General features: G+C 37.6%; 1 protein-coding gene across 1 annotated transcript; it reads right to left on the minus strand.

The window, feature by feature from the left end:
- Nucleotides 1-1,058: 1,058 nt before the first annotated feature.
- Nucleotides 1,059-7,825, minus strand: LOC102216914 (immunoglobulin-like domain-containing receptor 1). Its single transcript, XM_023331787.1, has 9 exons — nucleotides 7,527-7,825; nucleotides 6,718-6,888; nucleotides 5,127-5,276; nucleotides 4,719-4,838; nucleotides 4,479-4,625; nucleotides 4,210-4,332; nucleotides 3,507-3,688; nucleotides 2,051-2,644; nucleotides 1,059-1,937 (listed from the first exon to the last, which is right to left on the minus strand). Exons 1-9 carry the CDS (start codon nucleotides 7,570-7,572, stop codon nucleotides 1,899-1,901), a joined length of 1,572 nt encoding a protein of 523 aa, XP_023187555.1. The 5' UTR covers nucleotides 7,573-7,825; the 3' UTR covers nucleotides 1,059-1,898.
- Between the last annotated feature and the right edge of the window lie 4,843 nt (nucleotides 7,826-12,668).

A 12,668-nucleotide genomic window follows, 5' to 3' on the forward strand; every position in this document is an offset into this window, starting at 1 on the left:
AAAGCTACATCTGCACAGTCGCAGTTCAGGCACAGTTTGACAGATATGAGTTATGAGCTGGAGATCAAAGGAAAGCGCAAAACGGCCCATCAGGTTTATTCCTTGTATCATCAACACAATATTGTTCTGGTTTACAGAGTTCAGGAACACTTGAAATCAAGGTTGTTTTTCCTCTCATCCATGAAGCCACAGAGATGGCAAAACGATAAATAGCGGCAGAAAAATAAATAAGACAGACAACCATCCATCCGTGAACTGAGACACACTGAAAGTCAGCTACTCCTTAGTGCACACGGCATCATATCCATGAAAACAGTTAAAGGGAGGATGGAACTGTACAAATGTAGAGTCGTTCTAGTAGAAAAAAATAAATAAATGTAAAAAAATATGGGATTTAATTAGCTTTTCAGGCATTCTTAAACGTATCCATAATACATTTACCTCTTTGTGCGACTGCTGTGGCATTGTAAGGATAAGTTAGAAAACATTTATTGTTACAACTTTCTTTAAATGTTTCGATTTTATCATTTGTGTCGCTTTATATCACCATTTTCTGATATATCTTAGTGGGTGAAGTTGAAATTTACTAGCTGATGGAAAAAAAAGGAATAAAAACTAGAACCAACTGTGCCATTTGATTGTATATGCAGGAGGTTCTTTTGCAGGGAAATATAGTGAATATTTTGTTAAGGGAGTCTTTATTCCAAACTGAATTTACAGCTGATTTCGTGAAGCTGAATATTTATTCATGCCAGTTTTAAACAATGTTGTGGTGATTTCAGTCACAAACAGGGTGAAGTAATTTTATAGATTCAAGCCAAAACAAGACAATTTTTGTCACAATGCTAGTTAAGATTTTGTATCTTTTTCTAAATGATATATGTGGGAACAATTTTATATTATTCTAGGGAGGGTGATGTGATACATCTAATATCTGTCAAATGATTCAAAACATCTATAGAATACATCCCTTACCTTCAATCAAGAACAATATCAGCACATTGACAGGGACAGAATATTTTTCTTCAACTGTTAAGTTTCAAGACAGAAAACAATGATACCTAAAAGGTATAGAGTTTATTAATAAATTCACACCAACTGTACATGATTTTAAGAAACAGAGAAATCAAAGGCAACCATATGTTCATAACGTGCAACTATAAAAAAGAAAAAAAAAAAGTTTGGAGTGTCTCCTACATCGCTCAAAATCATCACTTATTTACACACAAAGCTTAATTTATTTATTTTTTTTCAAGTGAGCACTAAGTGCAAATATGTAATTTATCGCCTCCACAAAGATTTACAAATATGTTCAAAAATAACCCCGACTGCTTTTTGTGGCACAGCTTCCTTCAAAACGTTAAAAATTATATTCATTACACTCACTTTAAGATGTCCAGCAGATGTAAAAATACACTTATAAATTTAAGCATAAGGTGGACAAGGGTATTTTCATATTATGAAGGGTTCAAATAGGTCTAATGTAACAGCTGTAGTTAGTTTTGGCCCTGATTGCAATTGCAAAAGCATTTAATATCATAATATTACCAGGAAAACATCCAACTTGAGGTTTACTTGACATTACACCGACGGTAAGCCGTGACTCCGTTGCTACCTCAGAGTACTTTAAGCACACAAGCAAGCCAGCAGAGGGGAGTGTTACTCAGAATATTAAACAAAGGAAACCATTAGAAGCTCGCAGTATTTCACACTTTACAGGCTGCGTTGAGTCTTTCAAATAGATTTCCATCTTCTTTCCATCTAATTAGGCAAAAAAGTTAAATGAAAAATAAAAAACTGTTGCGTCGTTCTTTTTAAGTGTTTACCCATAGCCAGAAAAGGCAAATGAGTTGTGCACGTTTGCTGAGAGGTCAGAAATGGTTTCCCTGCTGGACAGCTTAGATGACAATACTGGTGGCGCTCCGGGAACTTTTGTCCTGTGAAGGAGAAAACCACTTTAGACCCACTTCAGAAGTGTGAGGGCAAGCCAAACATTTCATCAAGTCTATTTTGATCATTTCTGTGTTTACTTAAACAATGAGTGCCTTACAGAGTACTCATTCCTCCGCGGTCCTGGTTTCTGTCCTGGCTCGTATTCTGTGTACTTGGGAGGTTTGTCAGCCCAGCCTCCTCCTCCTCCTCTTCTACCCCCTGCTGCTCCTCTCCTGCTGCTGGAGTCATCATCAGAGTCCCACGATCCCCTGGAGCGTCTTGCTGCTGGAGGAGAGTAGTCCCCTCTGGACCTGCTATCAAACAAATCATCCCTGGAACGGGAGCGAGGCCGATCCATGCCTGGCTTCGATCTATTGTGACCTCTCCCGTCCAGGGATTCCTCGCTGTAGCTCCGGGGAATTCCTCTAGATCTGGCTGGAGAGGGGTAACGCCGTCCGCCTGTTGCCCCACGCTCATCGTAGCGGCTATAGCCACTGCGGTTGCTCTCGCTGGAGCTGGGAGGGCGGGTATTGGGTGCAGGGGGTCTTCCTGACTGCTTCTCCCTGATCGGCGGAACTGTAATGACGCGGCGGTTCATTGGACCGTCATCGAGAGCGGAGATCATACTGGGAGCCCCCGGGGAAAATGGGACATTCATAGGCATGTGCCTGGGAGGAGGAGGCATGTGCTGCATGTGCGAGGGTGGCACGGACTGGCAGAAAAAGAAAAATATCAGTTTATTTCACCTTACAAATGTATTCAGTTATGCACAAGAGCATTAAATAATGTGAACTGTGAACAAGATCTTTAATCCAAGAAAGTGGGGGGGAAATAAAAATTACATTCTGCATCAGTAGCAAAGCTTACAGATAATCATGCCGGGATAATTCCTACAGTATAAAATAAATCCAACTCCTACTTTTTACGTGGGAAACAACAACAACAACAAAAAAACGGACCTGGACAACATGGCTCTCAGGATCATAGAGGTACCCAAACCAAAACGTCTAGGGAAGTCTGAGGCCATGGATGTTAAACCTGGACTTTTAATATCTATAGTTACAAACTACTGAACTTTTAATTCTACTAACTGTACGTTGACATCAATAGGTCCTAAATGAGCAACAATTGAAAACTGAGGCACATGTGGAAAGGAATGGAAACAGTGGGTGGTGATTTCTTTAGAGCACAATAGGAATAGTCGAAGGAGCAATTAATGCACCCGAACTAATGTTTTTAAAGGAAGCACTACGTTGATGCATGCATGTCAGTAGCAATGAATCTGTGTTAAAATTATGGACAGTGATCTAGTCTCATTTCATGCAGTGAATTTCAGGCCAAGTCAATACCTAAATAATATTTTATCTAATATTTTATCAGCTGCAAAAAAGCTAAATGCTAAAATTATTGTGATAATGTAATCAAAGTGTGTTATTTAATTTGTAATAATTTATATTAGCTTCTAAATAAAAAGCAAAAAGAAGCAAAGAAAATGAATCAAAGTTCACAGGAACAGCAACACATAAAGTTGTAATTTAAATATTCGAGGTTAAGCATTAATATGGGGAATATACCTGTAGAAGAGGACTTGTGACATCTATTCCTCGCACCTGGTTCTCCAGGTAGTCAAGCATGTGATTGGTGTTGGCAGAAACATGGGTGCCTTGGACACTGGGAGGGGGCATGCTGTAAGCTATGGGCTGAGGGGTGGGCAGGGGCATTGGCTTTAGAGGGATGCTCTTCCCAGAGACAGATCCTAGAGAGGAAAAAACAAAACAAAACACAGAACAGTTAAAGGAGAGTACACATCCATTAGAAAGCTGATAGGTTTTAGCGTCAAACTTTTCCCTTTTTGAATGAAACTTAGTGGATCAATAATAATGCCTCAAAGGCCAAATGGGCTAAAGTGAACTCACAGTTTTAATTTTCTCAGTTTAGTCTTTAGCCAAATTAAGTTACTACCCCACCACCAAACCTCACTGATAGCTTTTTATCAATGATTGCAATGATAAATTGCGATAAAATGTATCATTGCAATGACAAATCAACATTCTTTTAAGGAGAAAAAAAAATTACAATGACGATACGATAAATGTCCACCGCTTGTTCACAGAACACAGATGCTGATCAGAACCCCAACAACTAACAATTTTAGTTGTTTAAAATTGTGTTTCTAAATTGTACGGATAACAATAAGACACCCATTTGCTATAGAAGTAGGAAAAAACCAAATACTAGAATCAGTGAGAAGAAGAAGCAGATAAGTTGTTTGTGTACCTGGATAGAGGGCTGGGTTCATCTGTGAGGACACATGGCTCAGTGGTGCATAAACTTGCTGTCCATTCATCCACGGAGCCATGGCCCTCTGAGCCTCCTTCATCATGCGATGCTGCATAACGGCTGAAAGGTAACAAAGGTAATGTTCAAAATAAGTCAGAACTTTAAAAATAAAATGAGGCAAACAGCATATTCCAAGTAGCAATAGCTATGCTGTTTGGGATACGACTTTACTAAATCATTTGATGGCTACATCATGCAACATTTACCTCTTTCAGGACAGCAGCATTTCTGCGGACAGCAGGGACAGCGGACATAGCAGCAGCAAATCTGCGGGCAGCACTGGCAGCAGCAAATACAGATGAGCAAGAGCAGGAGGAGGGCCCCGATGACGATGAACAGCACTGTTAGCCAATCTAGGAGAGAGAAGAAGAAACAGTGGCGTCTGGGTGAACTGTGCTACAGAAGGAACCATCCCGGCTGAGACGTTGACGTTCTCCGTTTCTTACGGTAGACGATGAGCTTGACTTCTTTGTCCGAGTCGCCGGTGGTGTCTCCAGGAGCGTCAACAGCACAGAAGTAAACGCCGTTGTCCCACCACATCACCTCATTTATCACCAAGTCTGCCTCTGTGCAAAAACACACAAACGTACATCAATGTTAAAGTCCGGTTGTCTGGATAAAACCGCCTGTTTGAAACATTTTTTTTTTCTCACATTAGTTGTATTGACGAGTATGGGATGAAGAATGGCGTTAAATTTCAATGAAGAAAATGGACTTTATTGATACCCATTACCTCGCAATAGTTTGAGTTAAGTGAAAATATTTTAAGACTGGGCAAAATAATAAAAGGGTGGGATGATAAAGCAATCTCCTAACTGAAATCAAACATCTTATAGAAACTTGTGTGGACTCACTATTTTGTATCGAGATCTTTCGATTCCGATATTCAGATCCCAGAATCGGCTCATTGCTTCCTCTCTTCTGGATTACGACTCGAACTGTCCGCTGACTGTCTTGGCAATCGTTAGCCGGGTCCTGTCCCAGCTGCAGAGCAGACTGGTACCCTGTTAAAAACAAAAACAGAGGCATGGCTTAAGTCATAACTGTTTCACTTATTCAATTGTGTGTGCTCCAAGGGTTCCTGACGTTTTCAGACTCAAGTTTCAAATGTTTGAAGCATTTTTGATACAAAACTACAAATATAGTGATTTTGTGATTGACTTTCAGTATACCTGTAGAACAGAAGATAAGATTTATTCAAAAACAAAGAGCTGAGTCTCAAGTACCGATTGTTTCCCATAATTTAAACTCTACGTATTGATTAGGATGTGAGAAACATAAAAAGACGACTCGCTCTTTTCAAGACTGAACAGGAGTGTTATATTCAACTTGACACTCTGAATTCATGCTCTGTAGCATAATTTCTTGACTTGTAATTTTCTTCTTGTCCTAAATCTAGTTCCATGAAAGATCAATTGTAAAATTTGCAGCATGTCCAACATTAACTTGTTTTTGGTGCAGATTTTGGCATCCAAATTAAGATACGTTAGCTACCGACGCCTGGTGAATGGATGCACCACTGTCTTTGAAAATGCTACATATTTTGTACACAAATATTTTAACCGCAACTGTTGTTTAGGTCTGACACACAAGCATAAGAAAGAAACCTGCTTCCTCTACTGTGGTATGATTAACATGGAACATTGTTTGTTTGATGTTTACTTGAAATGAAGTTAATTTTGGGTAAATGTCAGGAAGCTTTATGTGCAATGATGTACAGCAGGTAAACTAAGACGGCTTCCTGTGGGGGGGAAGCATTGTGGCCTTTACTGCATCATGTTTATCTTCTACGTGAGGGTGAAACATGATAACAAATTTTAACTTAGCATTTTGATGAGGCATCAATTCATGTCTTAACAAATAACACTTTGCCAACCTTGTCTGTTTCATCAGAAGAAAACAACTGGGTGCTCATCAGTTCACCCCCTTTACCAGTTTTGTGCTCAACTCTTTCAGCTACAAAAAGAAGAAGTCAACCTCAAGATGACCTGTTTCCATATTGTTACAATCTTTATCCACTGCCGGGTAACCAATTATAGTCATTTATCATAATCTGCTCATGGCTTACTGTCAGAAAATGTGGACATGTGACTCAAGTTTTAGCAAGATGTCACTGGGAGATATTTTAGTTTCATCAGGAGTTGTGGTCGCTCATATCTTATATGAACAAACTTGCCAGAACAAGGGTAAGAAGCTCACTCCAAGAAAATAGCATGCCATATAAAAATATTCACAAAAAGCAGCATAAGTGTGAAAGTTTATTTATTTAGCTCTGATTTTTTTTAAAAATATTTGAAAGAAATAAACTGGTTCACATTGCTAAAGTACATGGGAACGAAACTGGTTTGATTGCAGGCATGAACTGGAAGTAGGTTGGGAGGAAATGTCAACACCGCCACCAAACACACCACCTGTTTTCTCTGACATGAAATAGATCTACTTTACCTGTGGAGTAGAACTCCAGGACAGGATCCTTGCAGAAGGACTTGAACCTCCAGGTGACAAGAACTTCATTGGGGTTTGCAGACGTGGAGTAATCGCAGTTGATGATCACTGAGGCGAACAGAGCTGTGGAGCGCTGTGTCTCAGAAACTGTCACTTGAATACAAGCTGACTCTGTGGAGGAACAGATTAAAGAAGCTTCAGATCAAAACCAACGTAAAAGGTGAAGCTGATTTAGAGGACTGGGCTGTCCTTCCTTTGGAAGCGGCTGGCGTCGAGCAATGTGTGCGGGGCCTCTCTTCCAAACAAGGAGGTCATTTCAGACTGGCAAAACCAGAAAGACGGGTAGTACAGACACAAACACCGGAAATGACTCTCAGTGAAACTGCATACACATCTTTCAAAAAAAAAAAGTGGAATTAAAACTCTTTTGGCTTAAAATTAAGTGGTTAAAAGTAAACTGGGCCGGGAAGCAGTGACCTGTAAACATTGTTTATAAAACCCTTTTTTTTCCCTCCCCCTTTTATTTTGGACCTGAAGCTAATGAAGCAACAGGGTGGCCGGATAGAAAATGAATGTTAACAGTAACAACAAACAAATGTATTTAGATACAAATAAAATGTGCAAATGTCGACTGGATACCAAACATAGGCTGTTCAAAAGAATAGTTTCATTTTTATCTATTGAACATCGTCACGTGACCGATACCTTCACTTCAGAAGGTTTAACTCGAAATAAACTAATAATAACCAATTTATATACAAATAGGTTTAATAAACTACGAAGATAGAAAGCAAAAGGGTGTCACTTACCTTTCAGAAGAGACAGTAGGAGGACTGCGGCAAGTATTCTCCACATGATGATAAAATAGACACACACACACCCCCACACACACACCAGAAAAACAACCACCGACTAAAAAATGCTCACTCAAACTTCGACCAGGCCACAAATGTTAAAAACTTTCTGAAAAACAAGCAAAGCTAAGACTTTGTTTCCACCTCGACCTAAGACCAGCTAATCATCGTTCCACTCTAAAAAGTTTAGTTCCCGTCCTCTTGCGCCTGTGGCTGATACTGAGCTCGCCTCTGGCCACACCCCGAAACAGGTGAGCTCATCCGGGGCTGTGACGTAAACAGGTGAACTGAATTCCCCCACACGCGCCTTATCAGCTCTTGGAAAGTAAAACAAAGGCAAATTTGGAAAAGCAGGAACATAAATATGTGATATGTAAGAAAAACCTCCAAGTACAAATAACATCAGCTAGTTTCTCTATGCATCCGTTGTTCTGGAGAAAAAAAAAATACATTGACACATAATTTTGTAAATCCAGGAAGTTCCACCGGGAGAGTGAAGAGGGAAGCAGAATTACAATAAAGACGCAACTTATGAAATAATTGTGAAAAAATGTCATTAAGTTATTAAAACTAGAAATAAGAAGATAAATAATTTATTAAATCTATTATATTTGATATAATTCTACATAATATCACATTTAATTTTCGAAATCCAAAACTAAATGTTTTGGTTTCGTCTTTAAAACTATTATTTCATAATATTATTTAAGTTATTTAATTATCTGTCCATCAAGAACTAATTTAATCTATAAACAAATGGCTGTAAAAATATGCTACACACTTTTACCACACACAAGAGACACAAATATAACTACTTAGCTCATGACAATATAAAGCAAATTTAAAGGACTACGCTTCTCTGCTGCTACCACTAATCTGAAACTGAAGATGCCGAGCTACAAGCAGCTCTGATAAAAAAAGAAAAGGAATAACAAATAACTGCTATTTCAATTTAATTAAATGATTAGATCCTGTTATTCATTGTTCTTTTAAAATTTATTGTGGAGAGTGTGGTGCAGTAAAATTATTTACTTGTGAGTATAACACAAGAATCTCACACAAGCTTGGGGTTGAAGATATTAGACTCAAATATTGTTTTCTTAATATGAGATTCATTTGAGGCATCTTCAGTACAATTTGAATATAGCATCGAAGGATTGAACTAGTTCACTGTGTGACAGCTGTCCCGACTGTCACACACAGACACTATTGGTTTCCTGTTTTCCCTTAATATTACTTTATATATTGATTAGTGAGTAGTTTAGATTTTTATCTTTAAATTTGTTTTCAATAGTCTGACTCTTTAGTTAACTTTATGTGTCAGTTCTTTGTATATTTTGTTAAATATAACAAATTAATTTCTTTCTTTTGAGTTACCAGTTTCCTCTGGACCCGTTGCTGAAAATCAGAGATGAGCTCCAGCTGATTGGTGTCCATATATGGGTGTCAAACGTCCTCAGCGGGCCATTCCATTTGTTCACCAGGAGAGGGGGAAATTTGGTCTTTAGTTTAATTTTACCATTTATTTAATGTTTCTTCTTTTGGAAAGTTAGTTAAATTCTGATATTTATTTTATTTATAGATTTAGTAATTTTCTGACCAGTATTTGTTAGGTTTTTGTGTGTTTAATTACCCCCTAGTGTGTGTTAATGGTCTGATCAGCCACTATTTAAGTTCCCCTCATGTCTTGTTTGTTAGGTCAGTTTGTGCTTGAGTTTGTTCTGTTACCCCTTGAGTTGTACTTTGTTATGTTGACCTCAGTTTGGGCCCAATTTATCATTTTTGGATTTTCTTTGTTAATAAATTAAGACTATATTTTGAATTTTCTCCAACGTCTCTCTGGCTGGTTTATGCAAAACCTTCACACACTGTAACGTCAACAAACCTGCAGTTCTGCACAATGGGTGAGTAGGCAGCTGCATATTCAATAATGATTTTCCACCCCAGTTATATAAGCTTTGCAGGCTTTCAATAAAATCAATGTTAACCCTTAAAAATATATCTAGATGTCTTTCAAAAGAAAAAAAACATTTTTTGTCCCAAAGTTGCTGTCTGTCCATGCTCCTGTCTGTATGTAATATTTTACCAGATAAACATAAAACATGAAACTCCAAAACCTTCTTGATAATTCATTCAAAAAAAAAAAAAAAAAAAAAATGAATCATGCATTCTTCAAATAAACTATTTTATTTTGTTCACTTCAGATAATTGTAGATTATATAAACCACAAAAACGTTTAGTAATCACAAAGTCTGTGATTATTATAAGATGGTAAAGTATCCCAACAGGTCAAATAAATAGTTTCTATTTCCAAAGAGAGTTTATTTTGGGGGCGGGGGGAGACTTGCCGTCACTATGCAGGATTAAGTCTTTGTAGCGCTTACACATTTTTTTCAGAGCTACCACACCCTAGAGAGTTATTTTCTCTGTCTCATAAATATCTGGCTTGCAGACATGTAACAAATAAGAAGTGCTGCTCTTCCTGACTGAAGTTTTTTATCTTTCACCCAGTACTTTTAATCTGTCAAGGTAGAATAGCCAAGCAAATTATAAAAGGATTGATGCAATTCCTGAAAATCTACATAACCCCAAGTGCAACCCTGTCTAAGTTCAAAACAAAATGTTTTGTGACGTTGTTGGATATAAACAGTACGGACGTCTGGTAGTTTTGGGTTGTAGTTTGTTTCTCGACCTATTCTATAATAGACTTAAAATCAATGGGCTTTACATGAAAAACTTTTAAAATGAAAAAAGATAAACTTATATATAAATCATAGGTTTTCATTTTGTAGCGTTTTTTGTGAAGGCGTAATGCTTATTTCAAACCGCTAGGTGTCAGTAAAAACTTTACGCTCCCATTTGCTCACACACATCGGGATGTGGTTGTTTACTTTAGATCACAAAACTATTCACCCTCTTATTACTTCATCAGACTTACCCATCGTTTTGTAAATATACACACATTATCTCCCCAAAGAATCTGGATTGATCTGCATGTAAACTGGACCTCGTGTGTTCCTCAAATTCCCAGAACCTGTTTTGCTTCTGTGCTCAGCCCCTCTGCACCTGGGGCTCCTCAAACTATTTTTCTAGGAAATATCTGCCAAGATCCACTCGCGGTTTCCTGCCTGTGCTCGCACTCATCCTGACCATCTGCTGAGGCTTCAGTGCAAAAACAATGTATTCACTCTCAGATTATTACATTTTTTGTTGTTGGGCATTTTAATAAATTGTTAATCTATATACTAAATATAACTTGTCTGCACATTAAGGTTTTTCGCAACTTTTGTTATTTTTAAGTGCTTTAAATTCCAGTTCGTTTCATGTGTTTCTTTACTCAGACGGAGTCCATTAGAGTTAAAAAGTAGCGATGTTAAATACACATTCATTTTATCTAAGGTTTGGGGTTTAGAACCAAACGTCATTTTTACTGTACTGTGTATCTAACCTCTGTTTTACTAGTTGATTTCTCTGCTACTTTCAAGTTATAACCAGAATGTTTAATCCTGCACTAAAATGCATCACAAGCATACAACATATAACTAGTGCCACATGCGCGTAATGTTTGAAATTATTATTCAGCATATAATTTGTTTGAGTATTTTACTAATTGTTTTTATATTTTTCTAGCTTTCCTTCTTAAAAACTGGTCTATTTCATGTATAAAGGTGAATTATATCTATCTATTATTTTCCATTTCTGTGCAGTGGCTCATCTGACCCAGAAGGGGAATCTAAACATCCACCATCAGTGAAATGCTCCAGGTGTGAATAGAGATTTACTCTGTTCAGCTTTTATTATTTTTAAATTATTATTTACAGCCTCTGCAGACAGTCGTTCTGTCACCTAAAATCTCCCGTGAAATACATAAAAGTATTTGATTGGAAAGGGACAAAAGGTTTATATAGTTTAAGTGCTATGGATGATTTTTCAAGGGAGTCCTGGGTTTACCTCAGGATCTCCCCCCACTGCATGAAGATCCTCTAAAGGCAGGCAGCCAGGAGGCATCCTGATTATTGGGTCAAACTATTTAAGCTGTGTTAAATCCTCGCAAGGCAAACCCATAACAGGAACACAAAAAAGGAACAGATTTTACTTGATGGTGATGTCATGCTGAGCTTCTGTAGAAGTGAGAGCTACTCACTGACATTCCTGAGATATTATCAGGCTGGTCACTGTTGGAGCTCTTCCCTCCGATCTGAAACAAGCAATGAATGAAGGCTAAGGTCATGAAAGGAATTGATGCTCCCTTTCAAATCTTCAACTTTGGTAAAAGAATTAGAACTAAAATCCTGGATTCACCTTTCTGCAAATGTTATTGTTGCAAAATTTCTTTATTTATCAGAATTAAACATGTCACTCCAGACTGCTTTACTTTATATCTATTTGTACAAATAAAAAAAGGAATTCCTGCTCATATAATATGGGTTTGAAATATGTGTTTGAGTAGATAAATGTATAAAATTTGTAAAAAAAAAAGTTCAAAAAGCCCAATCTTTCATTTAAAAACAGGTTCTCCGTAGGAAAAACCCTACATTACTTAAGAGTAGTTTTTGTTAAAATTGTCAAAAACTTTTCACAACCTACATTTGCCAATAAGACAGTGTTTTATTGTCTTACAACATTTCAGATGGTTGAATTCTTTGACCGTTCTTTGCAGAATCTCAATAGATTCTCTCAAGTTCTGGGTCTTCCCAACTCTTTTATTTAGTATTTAGATCTGGAACTTCTTTAAAATGTGTCATTTTAAAGAAATCATCTTGCCTTGCAGAGAAACATCCCAGGAGGTCCACAGATCCTGCAGCAAGAAAACAGTGGAGCTTTTCCACATCTTTTGTTTTATGCCCGATCCACCTGAAACGTTTTTTTAATGAAAAGTTCAAGTTTTATCTCATCCAACCAAGGCAGCTGATATGAGTTGACATTTGCTATTGGTTTAGCAAATATGGCAGATATGTTTTTCTTATGTATTTTCCTTGAAGGCCCCCTAGAAACAGTTGGCACAAAGATAATGGTTGTCATGGAGATTTAGCAATCAGAAGATGCCACATATGAAGATCAACACACATCTGTTGTAACTAAATCGAATGTTTTCTC

This window comes from Xiphophorus maculatus, chromosome 4 (assembly GCF_002775205.1).
Source record: "Xiphophorus maculatus strain JP 163 A chromosome 4, X_maculatus-5.0-male, whole genome shotgun sequence".
Classification (NCBI taxonomy): Eukaryota; Metazoa; Chordata; class Actinopteri; order Cyprinodontiformes; family Poeciliidae; genus Xiphophorus; species Xiphophorus maculatus.

Bases quoted from the DNA above. Each gene is read 5' to 3' on its own strand.
- LOC102216914 (XM_023331787.1), bottom strand. From the start codon at position 7,572: ATGTGGAGAATACTTGCCGCAGTCCTCCTACTGTCTCTTCTGAAAG. The intron at 3,689-4,209 runs GTACACAAACAA...TTTCCTCTCTAG, and splicing joins GAACCCAGCCCTCTATCCAG to GATCTGTCTCTGGGAAGAGC. The intron at 2,645-3,506 runs GTATATTCCCCA...TTTTTCTGCCAG, and splicing joins TCACAAGTCCTCTTCTACAG to TCCGTGCCACCCTCGCACAT.